This window comes from Pongo pygmaeus, chromosome X (genome assembly GCF_028885625.2).
Source record: "Pongo pygmaeus isolate AG05252 chromosome X, NHGRI_mPonPyg2-v2.0_pri, whole genome shotgun sequence".
NCBI classification, from domain to species: Eukaryota; Metazoa; Chordata; class Mammalia; order Primates; family Hominidae; genus Pongo; species Pongo pygmaeus.
This window is the reverse complement of record NC_072396.2, coordinates 39289973-39315120: the sequence shown is the minus strand read 5'-3', so window position 1 is coordinate 39315120 and position 25148 is coordinate 39289973. Positions and strand designations below refer to the sequence as shown.

The window sequence follows — 25148 nt, the reverse complement described above, 5'->3', positions numbered from 1 at the left end:
GTTGCATGCCTGTCGTCCCAGCTACTTGGGAGGCTGAAGTGGGAGGACCACCTGAGCCTGGGAAGGTTGAGGCTGCAGTGAGCAATGATCACACCACTGCACTCCAGCCTGGGGAACAAAGTGACACCCTGTCTCAAAAAAATAAAAAATGTATATTTTGCTGTCGCTGGGTGGAATGTGCCAAAAATGTCACTTGGGTCAAGTTGGTTGATTTCGTTGTTTAAGTCTATTATATTCTTGCTGATTTTTAAAAATTTATTTATATATTGTTGAGAGAGGGACATTGAAGTCTCTATAATTGTAGATTTGTTGATCTCTCCTTGTACCTCTATCATTTTTTACTTTATTTATTTATTAGTTGTATAAACTTTCAAGATAGTTATTTCTTCCTGGTGAACTGATCCCTTTATCATTATGAAATGATCTTATCTAACCCTGGTAATATTCTTTGCTCTGTAATCTAATTTGTCTAATAGTGATATAGCCACTCCAGCTTTCTATTAGTGTTAGTATGGAATAACTTTTCCATTTATTTTACTTTTAACTTATTTGTGTCTTTATAGTTAAAGTGTGTTTTTATAGACAACATATTAGTTGACTCTTGCTTTTTATCCAATATGACAATCTCTACTTATTAATTGGGGTATTTAGATCATTTATATTTAATGTGATTATTGACACGGTTTGGTTCATATTTGTTTTTATTGGAAATGAGGTCTCACTATGTTGCCCAGGTTGGAGTACAGTGGCTATTCACAGGTGTGATTGTAGCATACTATAGCCCTGAACTCATGGGCTCAAGAAATCTGCCTGCCTCAGCCTCCTGAGTAGCTGGGACCATGCATGTATGCCACTATGCCCAGCTTAGGTTTAAGTTTATCATCTTGTTACATGTGTTCTTTTGTGCTTTATTCTCTTTTTTCCTTTTGTCTAACTTCTTTTGATTGAATATTTTAAAAATTCTATTTATCCCATTTATCATAACTTTTTTATTTTATTTGTTGGTTTAGAATTTTTAGTATACATCCTAACTAATCACAGTCTATCTTCAGGTGATATTATACCACTTCTCATATAGTAAAAGAACCTTATAAAAGTATACTTCCATTTCTCCCCTCCCAGTCTGTGTGCTATTGCTGTTATACATTTTATTCTTACATATATTATAAAACTTACACTACATTGCTATTATTTTTGTTTAAATAATTATCTTTTAAAGGTATTTAAATAATAGAAAATATTTTATTTACCCAAGTAGTTATCATTTTGGCACTCTTCATTCCTTCGTGTAGACATATATTTTCATTTAGTGTCATTTTTCTGTCTGCTTAAAGGACCTCTCTTAATATATTTTACAGTGTGAATTTGCTGGCGATTAATTCTTTCAACTTTATGTCTGAAAAAGTCTTTATTTCACCTTTGCCTTAAAAGATATTTTTGCTGAGTATAGAATTCCAGGATGAGGTTTTTTTCCTTTCAGTACTTTAAAAAATATTGTTCCACTCTCTTCTCACACTTTTTTCTCAAAGAGAAGTCAGTTGTCATCCTTATCTTTGTTTTTCTGTACATAACCTATTTGTCCTCTGGTGGCTTTAAAGATTTCCTCTTTATCACTGGTTTTGGGCAATTTGTTTACGATGTGCCTTAATGTAATTTTCTTCATTTTTCTTGTACGTGGGGTTTGTTGAGCTTCTTGGATCTGTAGGTTCACAATTTTTATCAAATTTGGGCAACTCTGGCCAGGCTCAGTGGTATGCACCTGTAGTTCCAGCTACTCTGGAGGCTGAGTCAGGAGGATCACTCGAACCTAGCAATTTGGGGCTGCAGTGTGCCATGATGGCACCTGTGAATAGCCACTGCACTCCAGCCTGGGAAGGATAGTGAGACCCCTGCTTCTAAAAATAAAAAGAGGGCAATTCTGGCCATATTTCTTCAAATATAGTAATTATTTTAATGTCATTATCTGCTAAGTCTAACTTGTATTTTAGTTCTGAGTTATTTTTCATTGATTGCTTTTTTCCTCATTATGGGTTTATTTTCACACTTCTTTGCATATTGGTAAATTTTTATTGAGTGCCAGGCATTTTGAATTTTACCTTGTTGGGTCCTAGATATTTGTGTATTCCTGTAAATATTCTTAAGCTTTGTTCTGAGATACAGCTCAGCTACTTCAAAACAATCTCATCTTTTCAAGTCTTTCTTTCTTCTTTGTTTTTCTTTCCTTTTTTTTTTGAGTTAGAATCTTGCTCTATTGCCCAGGCTGGAGTACAATGGCACATTCATGGCTCACTGCAGTCTCAAACTCCCAGACTTAAGTGATCCTCCCACCTCAGCCGCCTGAGTAGCTGGAAGTACAGGCATGTGCCACCATGTCTAGCTAACTGTTTTTAATTTTTTTAAAGATGGGGTCTCACTATCTTGCACAGGCTGGTCTCAAACACCTGGCCTCAAGTGATCCTCCCACCTCAGCCTCCCAAGTTGCTGGGATTAACATTGTAAGCCACTACGCCTGGCCCATGTCTTTCAAGATTTGTTAAGGGGAACAGAGCCATGTTTATTCTACAGCTAATTATTACCCACTACTGAGGCAAAAGCCTTTGAGTACTCTCTACTCAATGCTTTGTGAATTATGAGTTTTTCTAGTCTGGCTGGTGGGAAGGGGCACTATTCCTGGACCTGTTTGAGCCCCAAGTACTGTTCCCTCTAATCCTCTGGGTAATAATTTCCCCAGCCCTTGGTAGTTTTTCCACATATATGCACTGATCTCTACTTAATATTCAATTGGGTCGCTCTGTAGATTTCTAGAGTTCTCTCTTTGCCCAGCTCTCTCCTCTCCAGTATTCTGTCCTGCAAACTCTAGCTCAAGCTTTACCAACCCGCGGCTCACAGGCTGCATGTGGTTCAGGATGGCTTTGAATGTGGCCCAATACAAATTTGTAAACTTTCTTAAAACATTATGAGAATTTTTTTGCGATTTTTTTTTAGCTCATCAGCTATTATTAGTGTTACTGTATTTTAAGTGCGGCCCAAGACAATTATTCTTCTTCCAATGTTGCCCAGGGAAGCCAAAAGATTGGACACTCCTGCTCCAGCTGCTTGAGTCTGCTAGGATTCTCAGCTCTGTCTATTCTCAGAGATTCTGGCTCAGGGGGTTTCTTCTTCCTACATCTTAACTTTGAAACTCTCTCAAGGCAGTAAGCTGGGGCACACACAGTGCTCTTCTCCTTTGTTCTCTCTCTCTCAGGGATCACTGTTCTTCTTTGACTGGTTCTAGTGTCTTGAAAACTGTTGTTTCATATATTTTTCCTGGTATTTGGTTGTTTCAGGCAGGAGGGTAAATCTGGCCTCTTGTACTCTAAATTAGCTGGAATTGATAGTCCCTTATATATACCTATTTCAAAACTGAAATAATTTCTTTCCAGTTAATCCTTCACTGGTAGAAGACTTGTTTCAATATGAAGTTGTTCTATTTTATTTTTGCTGCTGTTATTCTTAATTCTGTGAATTTATAAGTAATATAGTCTGCATTTTAATTAATGCTTTCAAAATTTCACAAGTCTCCCATCACAGTGACTCATGGAAAAAGGCAAAAATTCAAATCTAGAAGATAATTTTTGCTGTAGAAAGGTGATCTTCCACAAATTCTGCCCACAATGGCATGTGTGTGTGTGTGCGTGTGTGTGATCCCAGAGACACTGTGTAGATGTTGGTAGGGAAGGGGCTGGAGGCTGGGTCTTCACCAGTGGGATTGTGCCTAACTGGGGAGGCCTGGCTTGGTTCTCAATTGTCTTAACTCTGAAGAATCCTCAAAAGATTTGGGTGGCCATTGACTGACCAATTATTCAGCTATGTCAAAGTGGTTTTGTGGATATTTAGAAATTATTCAGCTATGTCAAAGTGGTTTTGTGGGTATTTAGAAATATCTCGTCCCACCCTCACCATTTTGTAAATGAGGAAATAGAAGTGTACAGCTGTTAAGAGACTCACACAAGTTTCCCAGGAAGTTCTGAGATCTAAGCTGACACTTAGGTTTCTGGACTCACATCTTGAGAGTGTTTCCACTATATGGCACCACAGCCCTGCTCACAGATATGACCATATTAATTCAGTGGTAACATTCACACTCATGGGGCATTTCTGAAACACCATTTTTGCTGATTGATGTTTAATTCATCCTCCTTCTTAATGTCACCCTACTTCTTGCTTGTGAGCAATTTAAACACTGGGGACTGGGATCGGTATTTCTAATCCAAGGATGGAAGAATGAGGCACTTCTTGATACCAAAGCAGTCTAGAAAATTAGTCATTGATGAAAAATGAGTTTGTAATATCCCACAGGCATTTACTTTGGAAACTAGAAGTTCTAAAGAGGCTTTCTTTTCACTCTTCCTTTTATCATCCTAGATTAATGAGCTATACTTGACAAATAAAAGTTGCATATATTTAAGGTATAGAACATGATCTTTTGATATAGACATACACTGTGAAATGATTACCACAATTAATCTACTGAAGATATCTATCAATCACTTCACATAGTTACCATTTTGTGTGTGTATACTCAGAACAATAAGATCTACTGTCTTAGCAAATTTCAAGTACACAATACATTATTATTATTTTGTAGAGACAGGGTCTCCTTGTGTTGCCCAGGCTGGTCTCAAACTCTTGGGGCTCAAATGATCCTCCCGCCTTGGCCTCCCAAAGTGCTGGGATTACAGGCATGGGTCACAGCCCTGCCTCAATATATTCTTATTAACTATATTCACCATGCTGTACATTAGGTCTCCAGAACTTACTCATAAAGTGAAAGTTTGTACCCTTTTACCCAGATCGCCCCATTTTCCCAACCTGTCAACTACTGGCATTCCATGCTTTTTTTTTTTTTTTTTGAGATGGGGTCTCACTATGTTGCCCAGGCTGGAGTGCAGTGGCACAATCTTGGCTCACTGCAACCTACACCCCCTGAGTTCAAGTGATCCTTCCTCCTCAGCCTCCCAAGTAGCTGGGACCACTGTGCACTGGCTAAGTTTTTGTATTTTTGGTAGAGACGAGGTTTCACTGTGTTACCCAGGCTGGTTTCAAACTCCTGAGCTCAAGCGATCCACCCACTTCAGCTTCCCAAAGAGCTGGGATTACAGGCGTGAGCCACTGGGCCCAGCCCCATGCTTTATTTCTATGAGTTTGCCTTCTTCACATTCCACAGAAAGTAAGATCATGCAATCAGTAGTGGTCTTTTGGTGTATGGCTTACTGCACTTAGTCCATTCATATTGTCACAAATATTAAGATTATTTTTTAAGGCTTAAAAGTCCATTGTGTGTATATACATATATACACACATACACACTACATTTTCTTTATCCATTCATCTGTTGAGGGACAATCAGGTTGTTTCCATATCTTGGCTATTGTGAATCATGCTGCAATGAGCATGAGAGTATAGAGATCTCTTTAACATACTTATTTCATTTCCTTTGAGTATATACCCAGAAGTGAAACTTCTGGATCATGTGGTAGTTCTATTTATAGTTTTTCGAGGAAACTCCATGCTGTTTTCCATAATGGCTGTACTACTTTACATTCCCACCAACAGGGTACAAGGGTTTCCTTTTCTCCACATCCTTGACAACAATTGTTATTAAATTATTGATAATATCACCTCACACCCTTCAAGTTTTATTGAGATTTAAAATACACAAAGTGTACAAATGTTAGTTCAGTTTGATGAATTTTTACTACTTACACATCTGTGTAACCATCACCCAGGTTAAGACAAAGGGGATTCCAGGAAGCCTTCCAGAAAGCTTACTCATGCTCCTTCCAAGTCAATACCTGCCCCTTGTAATTACTACTGTAACTTCTATGACTATTGATTAGTTTTATCTGTCCTTGAATTTCATATTAATGGAATAATATAATAATGTCTACTCTTTTTCATACTCTTTCACTCAACATTTTAAGAGATTCATCCACATTATTGTGTGAAACACATTTGTTTTCTTTGATTGCTAAGTAGTATTTTATTCTGTGAATATACCATAGCTTATCCATTGTCCTGTTGACAGACACTTGAGTTGATTCTGGTTTTGGACTATTGTGAATAAAGCTGTTGTCGATATTTTTGTAGGAGTCTTTTGGTGAAGATATGCACTCAGTGTTCTGAACTATATGCCTAGGAATACCATATTATGAACTATATCTGAAGGCTCTTAATACCTATATTGTAACATTGTTGATGATTAATTTTACATATCCAATTGCCCTTCTAATTCCCAAGGTGTTACTCTAGCTACCACCAAACAGAGGATACCATTCCTGACCTTCTCTTCTTCTTCCCCAAAGAGAGTAACTTCTCCTGCAAAGCCATCAAGAATTAGGATAGCTGGCAGCAGAGGAACTCTTGCACATGCCCCATAGCTCCCTTGGAGGCTTTTGAATGGAGCCCTGGTTGTCTTTCCCCTTAGTGGGGTTGATGATAGCAGGGAATCCTGAGAGCATGGCAGGGGAAAAAGCAGACTTGCCCTCAGGGAAAAAAATGAAAAATGGAATATTTGATTTCCTTCAGCAGAAGTAATTATTAAGCAACAAATTGGGCAAAAAGGAAGAAACCATCAAAGTAATTGTTTTCTCTCTAAAGAGACAGCAACTTGTCAAGGTAGGTAGTGGGACTTAAGGAACTTCGGCCACATCGTTACGATTGTTTTTCTAGTTGAAGATATGAAACACCCAGGGGCTGGTTCTATAGTTGCTGGGTCCATTTCACTTTGTGTGATGCCTTTATTCATCAGGCACTAGGCGGAAGATAGTACTGAATTAGGATAATTATTCCTGTTATAGCCAGTAACTTTCATAATAACTTTACTGTCATATGAAAAAGCAGCAAGTTGTTTGCCTGAAGGACAACAGATGTAACTGAGTCTCACCTTCTTGCCTATCTAGATGAATCTTAATAGTAGTTTTTTGAACTTTAAATAATAGCTTCCCCAAATCTCATAGAACTCTCTGGGAAAGAGGACATATATCCTCATTGTCCAATCCCTGCCTGGGAAGTTATTAATGATCCTTTCTCTTTTCTTATAAAACTGTTTTGGGGTTAGTCTCTGCTAGGCTGCTGGTTTGAAGTTAGGAGGTGGGCCATGAATAGGTTTGGAATAAATGTGGTGTGTCACCCTTGGGCTTTCTTTGTTGAAGTATAGTTTTCTTTAGAACCTCATTTTTAGGAGTCTACATAGATAACTACAATAAGATAGTGTTGATGTTGAAGTAGAAATAAATCACTACTACTAGCCTTTGGGCTAACAGCTCAGACTTCATCATCATGTTTCACTTGTGACCTAGAAACTAGGCACAACTGATTGTCAGTTCAGAGAAATGCCCTGGCCCCTGGAATATTGTCTCTCATATGTCCTAATGGCACAAGCACATCTTTAAGGCTGCTAGCAGGAACTTTACTTATCTAAGGCTCACTAGGAAAAGCTACTGGTGGCCTGGAACATGTGATCCAAGAAGGTACTATGTAAAGGCAACTTAAAAAAATCATATTCTCTCATTGTCTTATGATTTCAGAGCCATGTGACTTCAGTTTTGGTAGATTTTCCATTGGCACTGCTACCTACTCCTTTGGCTTTATATTTCCTCTATATTTATTCAACATAATCCATCCCAGGAAAATGGTTACATTAAGCCACCTTTGTTTTAAAGGTTTCAAAAATTGCTTACAATTTATTTTTAAAGTTAAAATTTGAACCAAGCTGGAGATGGCCTAGCCTTAAACCTACCTTTGTGGTCAGTTCCTCCACCTCCAAAGCATTTCCCCTGCCCTCACAAAAAAAATCTTCTCAATTCTTGCATTCAGAATTAAGAAGTGAACATTTGGAAGATTAATAATGATTACTTCCAAAGATCTATGTCATTAACATAAAATTATTTGGGGGGTATTGTAACAAACTCTATTGATATCTGAATCTTTTAGTTGATACAAAAGCAATGGTGTTATTCTCTCCCCTCCTCCTACCCCATTTCATTCCTATGAGAGCACATTTTCCTTATAACAGTGAAAGTATGAAGACACTAGAATCAGGAAGATTTTTAAAAATTGGAAAATCTTCAAACCAGTTCACCATTTCTTGTATAACAAGAATATTACGGTGTACAGATTAGTTTAGAAGGAGTTAAATAAGAATAAAGGTTGCTGGGAAGATTAAAATTCTTAATTCAAAACAATTTGATTAAGGGTTATTTTGTGACAAACAGCCAGGTTTTAAATTTCCTGCATCTTGATTGTAAGACCAGCACATACCTCCACAGAGAAAGGCAGGTCTCTCTTTCTTTTAAACATAACCATAGCCAACTAGTAGAGTCTCTTTTGAAATGAAATGCTATTATTTCAAAGGAACTGGGTGGATTTAGAATCACTTGTGTCAACTGAGGAATGATGAGGTTCATAAATTTGTAAAGGAGAGCTTTATTTTTCATAAAAGGTTGCAGCCTGCAGGGTGGCCATTTTGACAGGCTGGGAAGCACAGCCTCCAACCAGAAGCCAGAAGCAGATACTTTGAGGGAGGGGAGAATAAGACGGGAATTCTGGCTGAGCGAGGTGGTCAAATGTACATATTCAATAAGCTATAGGAGGAGTCATGAATACTTATGAAAGGGGAAACATGAGCATGCGCAATTGAGCTTCATGCCCTTCTATGGGACCCATGTTCAAAAATGGCAGTGTTAGCATGATCCAGTGGTGCAGTTTTCAGCCCTCTGATGTTAAAAAGTGAAGCAGAGGACATGAAAACCCTCACTGCTGCATTCTCTGTAGACTGGCCAGAGCCGTGGTTGGTGGTCTCTTATCAGGAAGGAATGATGGTCGGTTGTTGTGCCAAAAGGGAGGGGCAGTGGCAGGTGGTTGGTCCATACCAGTGGTGGAGTCTTTCAAAAAGGCTGGTTTCTGTTTAGCCTTTAGGAAAGAAAGGCTAATGGTGGTTAGCAAAGGAAGAGATATTACAAGGTGTGTCTGACCTCCCATCCTGTCAGGACCAAGAGCTCAGTTTTCAAGGTTACTCTGAGGTCCCCTTGGCCAAGAGGGAGTCCATTCAATCAGTTGGGGGGCTTAGGATTTTATTTATATTTCTCAGTTGTAATAACTTATTTACAAGTGAATTGACCACTCTACACTTGCCCATTGATCACATACGCAGTGGTCGACAAGCAATGGTATTTTCTTTCTTTTTTTTTTTTCTTTTATTATTATTATTATTATTATTATTATACTTTAGGCTCTATGGTACATGTGCGCAATGTGCAGGTTAGTTACATATGTATACATGTGCCATGCTGGTGCGCTGCACCCACTAACTCGTCATCTAGCATTAGGTATATCTCCCAATGCTATCCCTCCCCCCTCCCCCCACCCCCCACCCCACAACAGTCCCCGAAGTGTGATGTTCCCCTTCCTGTGTCCATGTGTTCTCATTGTTCAATTCCCACCTATGAGTGAGAATATGCGGTGTTTGGTTTTTTGTTCTTGCGATAGTTTACTGAGAATGATGATTTCCAATTTCATCCATGTCCCTACAAAGGACATGAACTCATCATTTTTTATGGCTGCATAGTATTCCATGGTGTATATGTGCCACATTTTCTTAATCCAGTCTATCATTGGCCATCAGAGAAATGCAAATCAAAACCACAATGAGATACCATCTCACACCAGTTAGAATGGCAATCATTAAAAAGTCAGGAAACAACAGGTGCTGGAGAGGATGTGGAGAAATAGGAACACTTTTACACTGTTGGTGGGACTGTAAACTAGTTCAACCATTGTGGAAGTCAGTGTGGCGATTCCTCAGGGATCTAGAACTAGAAATTCCATTTGACCCAGCCATCCCATTACTGGGTATATACCCAAAGGACTATAAATAATGCTGCTATAAAGACACATGCACACGTATGTTTATTGCGGCATTATTCACAATAGCAAAGACTTGGAACCAACCCAAATGTCCAGCAATGGTATTTTCATAGTTAATTCGTGTGAAATCGAATTTACTGCAGCTCTATAATTTAAGCATATTTTGGCATTTTCAGCTGTCACGGACACTGAATTTCAAAGATCACAACTCCAGGAAGTTTTAGTCCCTTCATCTAAGAAATAAAAATAATACCTACCCTCTCAGGGTGCCAGCTTTGATTTCTTGCTTGTTATTATTATAGCCATGCATGCATGAATCATACTAAAATCTCACTGCAGCCAGCTTTTTGAGCAAGAAGATAGAACTTCACACATACTTTCTCCTAGCTCAATTCTCTTTGTGTCTCAGTTAAAGTGACTTTGGGACCATGGAGAACTTAACATTGCAATTTTTATTTTATTTATTTGATACAGGATCTCACTCTGTCAGCCAAGCTGGAGTGCAGTGGCACCATCACAGCTCACTGCAGCTTCGCCCTCCCCTGATTAAGTGATCCTCCCACCTCCCGAGTTGTTGTGGTTACAGGTGTGCACCACCATGCACAGCACTTTTTTTTTTTTTTTTTTTTTTTTTTTGTATTTTTTGTAGAGACGGGATCTTGCCATGTTGCCTGGGCTGTTCTCGAACTCCTGGGCTCAAGTGATCCGCCTGCCTGGGCCTCCCAAAGTGCTGGGACTACAGGTATGAGCCACCATGCCTGGCCAACATTGCAATTTTAAAAGTGAAGTCTATACTTGCCTATTTCCATAATTTAGTTTTCATTAAAAAAAAATTGAACTGTGCAGATTGGGTTTTCTGAACCACATTTCTGGGAGAGAGAGGAGTGGAAGAAGATGGTGGGGGGTTCCCCCAAAGGTGTCCTCTTTTGAGTATTCAGTCACCTCTCCTTTTCCCCAACAATCCCCTGCTGTTTGCTTTATCTTAATGAATGCATGAGGCCATTCTATTTACTGCCTTCAGCAGTTTGAGCTATCCATGTTGCTTCCTCCCCTAGAGGAATTTCACAGATAAATTATTGCATACAATTACATAAAATAAATTTAAATTGAACAGGGTGAGTAGCAGGCAGGCTAGTCTGAGTGTTTCTATGGAGTTAATCCCTGGTGAAGGGGAAAATTGCTGCATATAAATGAGATCTCATTGCTGTCCTAAACCAGTTGATAAGTGATACCATCTGCTGGAAAGGAATTCTCAATGCCCTTGACACTTGCCCCACCCACTTACCAGAATAACCATTCTCCATTCACTATGTACTAGCTTTCATACGCAAGGAGGATGTTGCGTGGGCTGCTGTCACCTTTCCCTAGTGGTATAGGGTCCTAGCTGATTGACTTATACTATAAACCTGGTTCTCAAATGGCAAAACAGCCCATATTTTTAGGACAACAATAATATTAGGGCTCAGGCTGTGGCCTAAATCAGTGTTTTCAACCTTGGCTGCACATCAGAATCCTCTGGGGAGCCTTTAAAAATCCCAACGCCCAGCCTATTCCCCAACTCCCAGGTGATTCCAAAGTACAGCTAAGTTTGGAAACCAGTGGCCTAAATCCTAAACCAGTACTTCTCAAATTTTTGTGACTACGAATCCCCAGGAGGACTTGTTAAAATGCAGATTCAGATGCTGGGTGGGACAGAATCTCTGGGTTGAGATTCTGCAGTTATAACAAGCTCCCGGGTGGTGCCCACACTGCTGATTCAGACTACATTTTGTGCAGCTCTGATTCCTCTCATTAGTGTCATAATCTAACTCAGTGATTTTCCAACTTTTTTCTTAAAGCTTTTGAAAAAAGAAAAGTAGCTCAAGCAGTCTGAGTATGTGCAAAGTTTAGCAGGCTCACAGAGATGTTAGTATGGGACATCAGTCATCCCACACCCCACAACCATGCTAGGGAACACTGGTTTAAAGTCATTTGTAACTGTCTACCTACCTCCTTCATTATCCTTATGCTCCTCGAATTTGTGATACAAAGAACAATGTATAGTCAACCTATAATTTATGTTATTTTAATGTAAATTATTGGTAAGCAATTTAGGAACCTGCCTCTTTTTTTTCCTTAAAAATCCACTTGTAGGCCGAGCATGGTGGCTCTTGCCTGTAATCCCAGCACTTTGGGAGGCCAAGGTGGGAGGATCCCTTGAGCCTAGAAGTTCGAGACCAGCCTGGACAATATAGTGAGACCTTGTCTGTACTAAAATTCAAGAAAATTAGCCGGGCGTGGTGGCACATGCCTGTGGTCCCAGCTACTGGGGGAGGAGGCATGAGCTGAGGTGGGAGGATCACTTGAGCCCAGGAGGTCGAGGCTACAGTGACCCCTGATGGTGCCACTGCACTCCAGCCTGGGTGACAGAGGGAGATCTTGTCTCAAACAAACAAAAACACTTGTAACTGTTGCTAATTAGAGTATACATTCACAGCAATTTAAAGCTGTGGTCTAGGTGGCCATCCTCTAACTCTGAGCTCGAATAAACGCTATACTTAATTATATCTTCTGAATTCATTATTTAAGATTGACACTATGAAATCCTTTCTTCAAATCCAACCTGACAACAAAGCCTCATATACACAACAGGTAGAACTGGGGTGCTTCCAATAGTGAAGTGCCAGAGCTGGTCCACAAAGCTAACTCGACCATGATTACAGCATGTATGTTCCTTGTTAATGTACATACCATGAACACTGTTATGCCCTTCTGCCTGATGTTAACTCTCCCTTGGCAGGGAATATCTATAATTAGTGATTAATTGAATTTCTGAAAAGTTTTGTTAGGGTCCTAATTTGCAAGAGGTTTTTAGCCTTGTTTGCATAACCATAAATGGCTGGTATCCACGCAGTCTCCTGTGGCCACAGTGCCCCACCCAAAGCCTGAGGTATATATAAATCTGACTTCAGCCCATCTTTAAATTAACTGAAGTGAGATGTCAGAGCCTGACTGCTCAGGTTTATGAACTCATTCAAACACATAGTTCAAAGTTAAGCTGTTAAAGTAACATCACCAGTGTCACTCATTTTCATTCTAAGGCCCATCACTAACTTTATTCATTCACACATTATCTGCCTGTTTCTATGAAAATGTAAGTCCCATGATGGCAAGTACCTTCTCTGTCTTGTCACCACTGTAGCCCCACACTCAGAATAGTGCCTAATACATAGTAGGTGTTTGATAAATATCTATGGAACAATTGCTCAAAGAAACATCACCAAAAATTCCCAAGGCAGGATAGGTAGTCAATGACCATGTTCTCTTGACTAAGCAACTGCAGCAACCATTGTGACCAGACAACACAATAAGCTGCAACATTTGCATTGTAATTGAGTTCATTCAAGCAAAGCTATCTTCAGTAGGGACTTTCCCTTCTAGACAACATGCACATTTTGATTTTATCTGTCCTCAAACTGACCCTTTGCTCATTATAATAGTAAAAAACACACCCTTGGGGTGGAGATTTAAGATGCTAATGAGACATGCAATATATGAACAAGCATGTACAGGTACTGCTCACGTGCACCCAGAAGACCACCCAGAACATACTAACTAGTAACACCTCTTTCCAACTCCTTATGAATAATTATGGAAGACTCCATAAAGGGAATCTCCCTAGTGCCAGTCTTTGCTGTCTCATCCTAATGAACAGCCTGCCCTGAATTCCCTCTCTCAGGGTGTACTGTTTATTCTGCACCTAACTTTCACAATATTCTTTTTCTTTAGCAATAAATTACTCCATGCCATACCTCCTTTGCTGTGTGTCTCTTGTTTAAATTCTTTTAAGCCAAGAAGAACTGAAGTACCACATCAGCCATCAACATTCCCATTTCTTTTAATCCAAGAAGAACTGAAGTACCACACCAGCCATCAACATTCCCATTTCTTTTAATCCAAACCAGACTGATTTGGACCTTCCCTCCATTTGAGTCCAAGTTGGTCTCACCATTACCACCACTCTAGGTTTCGATCCTACTTTCAGCCCTATGGTTATTGGTAGCTGAACTGTACACACTTCTAGCTCCAAAGAAGAGTGTGAGCTAGATATTTGAAGATAGAAGTCACTACCATCAACATGGTAATTGAAGCAACACAGATGGATGAAATTGTCCAGGAGGAGAGCATAGAGAAGACAGACTGGGTTTGAGCCTCAGGTACTCAATCTTTAAAGAAAATGGTTTCCTGCGCTTTGCTGTACCTCCCTGATATGCCCCACCGCCATATATACAAACCTGTACAACCAGATTATCACAAATTTCTTCAACTGTATCCTAATTTCTAGACCCTTACTATTCTGGAGGGTATGTTGGACACAGTCATTTATCAGTTTATCAGTGTCTGCTTAAAAATGTAATATTTTGGCTACCAAAGCAATTACAAATAAAACAATCCTACCACTCCATTTCCTTAACAGTATCAACCATAACTTAAAAGAATCCTCATGAAGTAAATAAAGGTAATGGAAGAATGGGTAAAATCAAATACCAAGTTATTTTTAATGATTTTTTTTCAGAGCAATTTTACCAAGAGATGTGTGGTAATACAGAATTGAGATAACTATTTTTTCACAAGAAGTCGATATCCAGAAATTAGAAAATCTCCCAAGATAATGGAAAATAGCTTTGACATTCTGAAAAATTTCAGAGTTTGATTTTGTTGACTATCAGAACTTCCACCTTCATAAAAAAGAAAACAAACAAACAAACAAAAACAAATAATAAAAAAAAGAACTACCCCCTAAAGAGAAATATTTGAGGAGGTGATGCCAAAAAAGTCTTGGCTGGTCATGAAAGAAATGAAAAACATTGGCCAGGCGCGGTGGCTCACGCCTGTAATCCCGGCACTTTGGGAGGCCAAAGCGGGTGGATCACGAGGTCAGGAGTTCGAGACCAGCTTGGCCAAGATGGTGAAACCCTGCCGCTACTAAAAATACAAAAATTAGCTGGGCGTGGTGGTGAGCGCCTGTAATCCCAGCTACTCGGGAGGCTGAGGCAGGAAAATCACTTGAACCCGGGAGCTGGAGGTTGCAGTGAGCCAAGATCATGCCCCTACACTCTAGCCTGGGTGACAGAGCAAGACTCTGTCTCAAAAAACAAACAAACAAACAAACAAATGAAAAACATCAATATCAAAGAGAGTAGAGTATTAACTTGTAAAATGGTTCCCTTCCTTAGTTTAGTTGCTATTCTTTGTTAACTGTGAGAGTCACTCAATAAATCCCAAAGGGAAGTGAATCAAGTATAGTTGTGGCAGGCTGCCTGCAAGACAGCCACCAGTGGTCCCAGCTTCTTAATATTCACACCCTTTTGTCATCCTCCTGTGTCCTAGTTTAACTCATTGACTTCTAACAAATAGACTATTACAGAAGTGGTAGCGTGTTAGGTTATAAAATAGTCACTTCTGTCCTGAACACTCTCTCTTTGATTGCTCATTTTGGGACACATCAACTACCAGGTGCTGAGGCAGTCTTGTGGAGAGGCTCATGTGGAAAGGGACCAAGGCCTTTCAACAGTCAACTGAATGAGTTCAGAAGCTGATTCCTTTCCCCCAAGTTGAGCCTTCACAGGAGACTACAGCCCCAACCAATAGCTTGACTATAACCTCACAAGAGAACATGAAAGCCAGGGGCATCGAGCTAAGCCACACTTGGATTCCTGACGCACAGAAACCTGTGATAATAAATGTTTGCTTTTCTAAACTGCTAAGTGATGGGGTTATGTGTTATAAAGCAATAGATAAGACAGTTATAGTCATAGATATCACATTGGCCTTTCACAATCAACTGTACAAACCTGAATTATTATAGTAGACTACTAGATTACAAGATCTGCTATATATATGGAAATTAATCAACACTGCTTGAAAGCATTTTCTTATTCTTCTTCACGTCTCATGGTCTAAATCCAACAGGTCTTCAAACAATCATTTTTTAAATTAAATTATATCACTCCCTGGAAATGCCACACACTAGGTCAAAAGTTCTGTGCATATATATCATCCAGTACTGTTTGTTGCAGAGAGCTAACAGGGCCAGGAGGAGTTCATTTATCTGTTCTTAGATCCTTTTAGTGTTTATTAACATATTGTTACATGCTTTAGGTTCTATTAGGAAACAAAGACAACCATTTTTCCTCCTCCAAGGAACATAATTCTGGGGATTCTGACTATAAGTCTACGTGAGAATCAAGGCTGGATCATACCAGTTCTACTCAAGACACATAGTTATTTTGAGGGCATTGGGAAAAATTATGACATACCTATGAGACAAAAATAGTGATGCATTAACTGGTAGAAAAGAAGACACGAGGCAAAAAAGGAATGCCACAGAATTCTAGAGATATAACTGCAAATAGGACGTAAGGAACAACTGAAATAACCTAAGAAAATATATTCATATAAGACCGCATAAGCTCTGGCACACAGTTTAAGGACTTGGAGTTCATTCATTCGTTACTCATAAAGTAATTTGAGAACCCGGAAAGTGCTTAGTTCTGTGCCAGTCACTGGGGGAATACAAAGACAGTATTGACATCATCCTTGCCCTCAAGAACACTATTAAAAGATCCTAATCAACTGTGAATAAAATTACTTACATGTAAAATAATTAGAGAACTAGAAGGCAGCATATAATACACTGCAAATAATATACATCCTGGCAACATGGCAAACTGGAAATAAATGGACCTAGATACATTAGGCAAAACCTCTAATAGTGGATTAAAAATATGTTTAGGAAATAAATATACACTGCTAAATGAAATTTATAGGAGGCCATCGTTTTGGACCAAGCTTCTGTTCTAGGCCCCAACAGACCAGACTAAAAATCCAAATGAAGTCACCTATCCTAAAGTCACTACTAAACCTAAACTAAGTTGTTTTCTGACATTGCAAAGAGAAACAGCTAATTTCCCTAGCAGGCCAGTTTATAATCTTCAATAGGCTTGATAATGAAGTTCCCTCTGCTTTAATTCTTACACAAAAAAGTGTCCCGAAGTAACCTGATGTTAACTATTATTTTTCTATTGCCCTGTTTCCTTGTCCTGCTTTACAAGAAAAGTAGCTTTGAAAGGACTACTATGCTCTTTGTTCTTTGCTTCTGCTTTCTTCAGATAAAGCCAACTCCTTCTGCTCATCTCATTAAAACACTGATTCTGTTTCATGGAATGAAGTGTTGCCCAATTCTGGAATCACAAATAAAGCCAATGAAGATCTTTAAACTTAACTTGTTATAATTTTATCTTTTGATGATACTTTACTGGTGCAAATTGAGATTATTTACCACATATAGATCTCTGAACCCAGAAGGATTAAGAGGCAAGAAGCAATGGGGAAAAAACAAAATCGTACACATTTAGGTAAGTCTAAATAAACTGTAAAGCCACTAATAGTTAATATTCATTTGGGGAGATGGTAGAAATAAAATGTCAGGCAACAAAAATATAGAAGTTAAGTGAGTGGTGACTAGAATTAAAACAATCCAAGGTCTTTTTGCTATTTTGGAGAAAGACCCCTATCTTTCTCAAGAATCCTTATTCTGATTAATTTTACATGCAAATATTCATGTTAAGAGATTAACATTAACCTCTAAAACAATAAAAATATAATCTATAATTTCCAAAGAAGAAATATAAAAATATCTGATTCAAGAGAAGACAGAAAAGAAGCAAAATAGGAAAGAAATGAATAGTAGACAGAAAAAATAATATGGTAGAAATAAAACTAAAACATCAGTAATAACACTTAATTGTTAAAGCTTTCTCAGATTGGACTGAATAAGAAAACATAATGCAGTTATGTGTTGTGAAACAGACATGTCTAGCTCAAAAATATTACAGACTGAAACCAGAGAGATATAGAATAATACTCTTGGCAAATATTCATCAAAAGAAAAAATAATTATAACTATAATATCAGACAAAATGAATGTTAAAGAAAAAAATCATAATTGAGGGAAAAGAAAGTCCATAATGACAAAGGAAATGATTCATCTGTGAGACATAATCTTAAACTTGCATGTCCCTAACAATAAAGCTTAAAAATACATAAAGCAAAAACTGACACAATCTACAGTCATAGTGGGGGATTTTAATGCATCATTCTTAAAAACTGATAAACAGATAAAATATTCATAAGAACAGATGATTTTACTAATATTCATAAAATGTACCATTTGAATATATTCACAGGCTTGTCCTAATCCTGCACCCAACAATTAGAGAAGATACATGCTTTCAAGTACACACAGAACAAACACTGCCCACATACCCAGGCACAAAGCAAGTCTCAACAAATGAAGAATCTTTATTATACAAACCAAGTTTTTTGAACAAAAAAGCCCTAAAATCCATGTTTGGAAACTTTTAAAAAAAATTCCCAATGTATGGTTCAATGCATAAATTCTAATGGAAACTGCAAGATGTCTAGAACTGAAAGACAACAAAAATTTCAAATTAAAACTGAAATGCAGTTAAAGTAGTACTTAGACGAGAATGTACAGCCTTTCATGAAATTATTAGAAAAGATGGTTAAAAATATTAATGAGCTAAGAAATGACAAAAGAGAAAATCCAAGGAAACCCAAAGAAAACAGAAGGAAGAACAGATATTAATGAAATAAAAACCAAACAATAGAAAGGATGAAACCGAAAGGCTGGTTCGTTAAAATACATAAAATAGACAAATTTTCATGAATGGAAAAAAGGAAAGAAAGAAATAATGCTAGGAATGAAAAAGGGAACAAAAGTAGGTGTCATTAAAATTTCAAAAATAAGACATTACTGTAACAACTTTATAAACTTGAAAGCAGGAAAAATGGACAACATTCTGAAAAATATTAATACTTGATTTAAAATGTGGGGCACAGAAGACAGTTGCCACAGTAGGCTAGGACTGCAGTTATCAAAAGAACATCACAGATAAGATGGTATTTGAAGATGGGAAGCCTTGGGAGAAGGCATGCCAAACAGGGAGAATGAAAGCATGGGATAAAACAATCTCAAGTAAATGGGATAGACATGGAGCACAAGGTGAAAAACATAAGCTGAAGCCAGATTATAGTATAGAGTTTCCCACTCTGCCTGGACATTCCAATCAACTGGGGAGTTTTAACAAAGAAAAAGCTCAGGGCAAACCTCAACAATCTCTGGGCTGGGCTATGATTTATAATCTCAAAAATCTATTACCTAAGTTTTGTTCAAAGGCTTTTAACATTGACAATTAAATGTGTGCAAACAAGAAAACCTTTGTTTTGTGTATTTTGTTACTTTAAACCTAAATTCCTTAGCCTGTCCCCCAATATTTTTTTTTCTGAGTCTGATTGCTAGGGGATGCCCCAATATTTTATTTCATTTTATTTATTTATTTTTTTAGAGACAGGATCTTGCTCTGTTGCCCAGGCTGGAGTACAGTGGCACGATCATTGCTCACTGCAGCCTCAAACTCCTGGGCCCAAGTGTTCCTCCTGCCTTAGCCTTCTGAGTAGCTCGGATTACAGGCATGAGACACGGGGCCTGGCTCCTGACATTTTCAAATGACACGTTTTAATTATTTCCTCCTCCCAGCTGCAAATCTTTATATTTGTAGAAAATGTAAACTAATTACATTAGCATAAGCACAACACAAATAAAAGGCAAAGCTCCTTCTAAAGTCAACCAACAAATAGTGGAGGCATTGTGGAATCAAACATTGCTCTTGCTAGGAAGAAAGGACTTTTAATATTTTGAATTATTTGTGTCATTGCTTCTACCTCTAACCAGACATATTGTTAATCCAGAACTCACTTTTCTTGAAAAGGCAAGTCCCAGGCTGGGAGAAAAGATTTGCAATACATACATCCAAGAAAGGACTTGTGTCCAGAATATAGAAAGAATTCCTACAAATCAATAAAGACAACTGATTTTAAAATACACAAGATACTTGAACATCTTACAAAAGAAGAAATCAAATCTCCATGTGTGCTCCCACCCCACCAAAATAACATCAGGCAGCAGGGAAGCCAAAGGGTTAGATGTTTAAAATTATTGTTAGGGACACTTCAGAAACTTTAACCATTTATCATGAACAGAATACAATGAAATAGTCAATGTCAATGAAAAAGTGAAAGTGTGAGGCAAATTAAATCTAGATAGCACTATACATCTATAGAATGGCTAAAATAAAACAGACTGAGAATAGCAAGTGTTGGTGAGGATGTGGAACAATTAGACCTTTTTTACATTGCTGATGGGAGTACAAATTAGTATAACTACTTTAGGAAAATGTTAGGTAGTACTTTCTAAAGCTAAACATACCTTATTTCCAAGCAATCTTACATGTTTATTTATGTCCACCAAAAAGCATATACCATAATGCTCATTGCAGCTCTATCATAGTAGCCCAAACCTAAAAAACAACCCAAATGTCCAGAAGAATGGGTAAACTGTGCTATATTTGTATAATGTAATCCTATACCACAATGAAGACAAGACTATGTTTACATGCACCATGTAACTAACTCTTGCAGACACAATGTTGAGTGAAAGAAGGTACACGAAACAGTCCACACTGTGTGATTCTATTTATATGAAGTTGAAGAAGAGACAAAACTAATCTATGGGAATATAATTCAGATTAGTGGTACTCCTGGGCAGGGTCGAGGGCATGTGAGAGGGCTGCGGTTACTGACTGAAAAGGGACACCAGGGAACCTTCGAGGGTGCTGAAATACTCTGTATATAATCTGGGCAGTTGTTTACACTGGTTTGTACACATGTGCAAGTTCAAGTTGTACACTTCACATTTTGTGTTTTTTACCATAAGTAAATGTTATATTTCAAAAAAAGGGCCGGGGAAGATAATAAAAGAAAACAAGAAAGTATTTCAATTTGTGTCTTTTAAGTTTCCTTTGAAAGAGGAAAGGACATTACACACAAGTCATTCAGAGTTGAAACATGAACACTTGATAGTTTTAAAGTAAAATCAACCTTGGTCCAAATGTTTCACATTAAAAGTATGTTATTCTGAGATCTGAATTTAATTTAGAAAGTATATAGATTTCTTACTTACCAAAGTATACCAATAAGCACATAGTTTGCAAAAAGATAAACCATGGGTTGGGCTCTATTTAGGATTTTACAGAAAAGCCTCATTTCGATATATAATGAAATAGAAATTACAAACAGAAATGTGAAAAAATTTTGAGCTACATATGTTTCCATAGAAGAGCTCTCCTTAATTCACTAAAAATGCTGACCTTTTGAAGAGGGTACTACTAAAGGTTTAAGCAGTGTCCTTTGTCAACGTTGTAGTAGGGTTTACTCTATGCAGAGATCAGGCTAATAAATGCATACAGTTAGAAAGTCATCTCCATTCTAATTACAGTCTGTGCTATAGAGAAGAGGGAGCCTTTTAGATCCACTCATTTTGGTAACAGATCAATTTATGCTTTTACTAGGTTTTTGTTTTTTGGATGACTCATCAAGAAGAAATGGATTGCAAATAATATACTGCACCTATTGGTAAAATGCTCTTTAAATCAAGTGTAAGCATTCCATACTTCAGTACAAACTGGGACATTGGGATGGCTGAATCGTAGGATGTAATCTCTTCTCTAGATTGTGTTTATTCAATCCAACGAAGAAAAGAAAGAGGAAAGGGGAGAATTCATGCTCATTAGAAGCGATGAAGGAAAGAACAGAGGCTCATTTCCTTTTTTAAAAAATGAAATCCAGACTTGAAAAACTCAGCTGAAATCTTTGTATTTATTTCACAGATTTCAGGCCCAAGGATTTACAGAGGCCTGAAATGATATGAAGGCTCTATTTCCGCAGACAACAACGTATTCTGTTCATGATAAATGGTCAAAGTTTCTGAATTGTCCATAATAATAATTTAAAAAATCTAACCCTTTAGCTTCTCTGCTGCTGATGCTATTTTGGTGGGGTGGGAGCACACATGGAGAGGTGTGTCAGTGTGTGAGATGGTCCACCTGCCTGCAATGTCCTGAAGAGCAAGATGGACTAGAAATGTGTTTTAAAACTTTCATAAGAACCAAAGAACAGAACCAGAACACAGCTGCTTGTAATTGCTCTATTTATTAATACATATATCACAAATGTTCACAATATCAATGCATTCTTGTTGGCATGCTAGACAGAGGCATTATTTTTGAAGATCTTTTAAAAATATTTTGACTTGTTCCCCCTTCACACTCATTTTTAAATTGTTTGGATGAGGTCCTCAATGTCTATAATGTCAATGCAAGAAAAAAATACAGAGAGAAGTAGTAAAATAACACAATAGCAATTAATTGGGGAAAACCAAAATATCATGGCCTTCACAAGAAGCAACAACACAGCTTTGTTACAGGGTTATACAGATTTCAACTGAGAGGCAAAGATGCACTAAACTGCCTACACATACCCAGGTATGTAACAAGCAAGGAGGCCACCTCAAGCTCAGTTTCCTTCATGCATGACACATGCTTTTTTTCTCCTCATGGACAATTATCAATGTGTTTCTTTACATGTCTTAGGCAGCCTGAAGAAGGTAGGAAAGCCTTAGTAGAGGGAAAATCAAACCAAATGAGATTAAGTCAAAAGAACAGATAACTATCGTCTGCTTATCTACTTAAAGGTGTGTGGCATTTACCACAGTGAGGAGCTAACAGGAGCCTCCCACACTACATGCAGGGCCCAAAGGGGCCAGCGATGGTGTGATAACCAGTCACCGATGATGAGTTGCAGTTGGACCAAGTACAGATGGAGGGGCTGGCCCATGCAGGGCCTCGGGGTGAGGTTCACTAGGACTAGCTGCAGGGGGACCTGGCTACACTCTGTGGCACAACAGCGCTTCACAAAATGGACACTACACGTGACGTGGGCTGAAAGGTGGAGCAGAGACTGGGTGGGAGTGTCAGTTGCACGTTGGGGTAAGGGATAGAGGGAGCAGGGCAGGTGTATTATGTACTGTGCTCTAACATTCTTTGGAAGTCTTTCAAAGATTGCTGCATTTCCTTTTTAAAACAGGTCTCTTATTCCGTCGGTCTTGAAAGACTAAGAGAGAAATGAGAACATGTGAGTGATTCACCAGTGATAAGGACTTGAAAGATAACAAGCTGAAAAAAGCATTTCCACATTTTCCACAAAAGAACCAATTATACCTCCTTCCCAGAACCACGGAAATGAGATTTCTGAACATGGACAAGTGCCCCCAAGATCAGGTAGCTCAATGGCCAGGGAGTACTCCTGCACATTTGAAGGGTAGTAAGTGTCCCAAAGGGGACTCCTCAAAATTAAATACTCCCACTGTCACCTACCTTCTCCTTACACCATCTCATACTGATTGGCCGTGATGAACCGGGACAGACAGCAGGCCAGCAGCATGCCAATTAACTGTTGCCAGGGAGAAAAACGAAAACGAGAATCTCAAGTCACCAAGCCACACCCTTTTAATTTTTAATTAATAATTTTATATATTTATGGGGTATGTGATTTTTGATATATGTGTATCCCTAGACATAATTTTTTAACAACCAAGTGTTTCTGTATGTAAATGGGGAAAGGGCACTAGAGCAAAAGATAAAACCAGATTTCAACCATGGGATCTCAGCTGTTGGGAGTCTAACTGCAGAGCCAACTGGAAGTTCTCAAACTGGCCATCATGTTCCAGCTGTAGCTCACTCTGGCCATTTAAGAACAACTTTTGACACTTCAGGAGTATTAAAATTTGTTCATGTTATGAGAGTAATAAAAAAATTAAGGAACACAGAATTTAGTGATATATTAACTAGAAGGCTAAAATTTAATTCAAATCTATAGCACACGCATTTGGAAGATTTCTCAGCATACTATGATATCTCAGCCATACCCAGCTGACAAAATAATAGTTCTTTCCTTGAGGCAAAAATAGAGACACTATTCTTGACCAGGCACATTCACCAGTGAGGTAAGAAAGCCACGGCTTATGAAAAGGTAGGAGGGGCTAGGGGAAAGTGGGGCTTTATATTCCGTCTCTCGGCCATGTAGATATCTTAGGCCTAAGTGGGCTCATCTACACCCAGGGCCCACCTCCCAGTTTTTTTAGGGGCCTCAGGACAACCAGTGATGTAGTACCTCCACCTCCTCAGAAGATTCTAGTCCTCCACTTGTCTTTGTGCCTTGAGCTGAACTGTGGCACAAGTGAATCTAATAAAGATGATTGTGATACTCTCAAGACACCCTTAAGCACATCTTGTTCTGTTCATTAGAAAATTTCCACTCATGAATCTGGAGGATCAGCATTCTTTAGAGAGGAGCCCAGTTGTGCACTTGAGTCTACAGGCTGCTTTCTCTTGGCCAATGTAGTCCCTCCTCCTTAGATAACTGGGAATGTTTTACTGGATCAGAGGTGGGAATAACCTGTTTCACTAGAAGTGTGACCCCAGGACCAAGAGCATCACGATCGCCTGGGACCTTTTTAGAAATGCACATTCTCAGATCTCGCCCCAGACCTGCTGAATCAGATATGCTGGGGGGTGGGGCCCAGTAACTGGTGTTTTAACAAGTCTTCCAGGGCAGGGAACTGCTCATCCAGTCCACCTAGTCACCCTTATCTTATAGGTGAAACACCTGATTCCACTTCAGGTCCCACTGTTGGTCAGGGCAACACCTGAACTCCATTCTTCTGGCTCTTAACCTATCCATGCAGGTTTCAGTTCTCATTTCTTATCTTCCTTTTTCAAATTAAAATTGTGCTGTGAAATATGCAAACTATAACCGCTTTCAGGTAAGGAAGCATCATCATCTTATTGGACTCATCCTATCTCCTACCAAGGCTCTGGCCAACATCATTTGGTGCCATAAAATACATAGTCTCATGCACTTACTGCCAAGTGGCTGAAGATACCATGGCTGTAACCTTTAGAATATTCTGCCAAACGAGATACTAAAATATGAGTGTAATGACCTTGAACCTCATAGCTTGTCTTTTTTTATTAGAACTTCCATTTTCCAGAACCAACAAACACCAGAACACACTTGATAATGTCAAAAATCAAATAAGTGTCAGAGGTACATAACACATTCAGGTAGAACAGATTACAGTCATTCCTTAGTATCTGGTGGAGATTGGTTCCAGGACTTCCCAAGGATAGCAAAATCCTAGGATGCTCAAGTCCTTGATACAAAATGGTGTAATATTTGCATATAACCTATGCACATCCTCCTTTATACTTTAAGTCATCTCA

General features: G+C 38.6%; 1 protein-coding gene across 1 annotated transcript in view; it reads right to left on the bottom strand.

Moving 5' to 3' along the window:
• Positions 1-21998: 21998 nt before the first annotated feature.
• The window catches only part of TSPAN7 (tetraspanin 7), a 126426-nt gene continuing 123276 nt past the window's right edge, over positions 21999-25148 (bottom strand). The window contains exons 7-8 of the mRNA XM_054472915.2: positions 23241-23316; positions 21999-22977 (exon numbers count right to left, since the gene is read on the bottom strand). Coding sequence (XP_054328890.1) covers positions 23248-23316 — 69 coding nt within the window. The 3' untranslated portion in view covers positions 21999-22977; positions 23241-23247. The remainder of the gene's footprint in view (positions 22978-23240; positions 23317-25148) is intronic.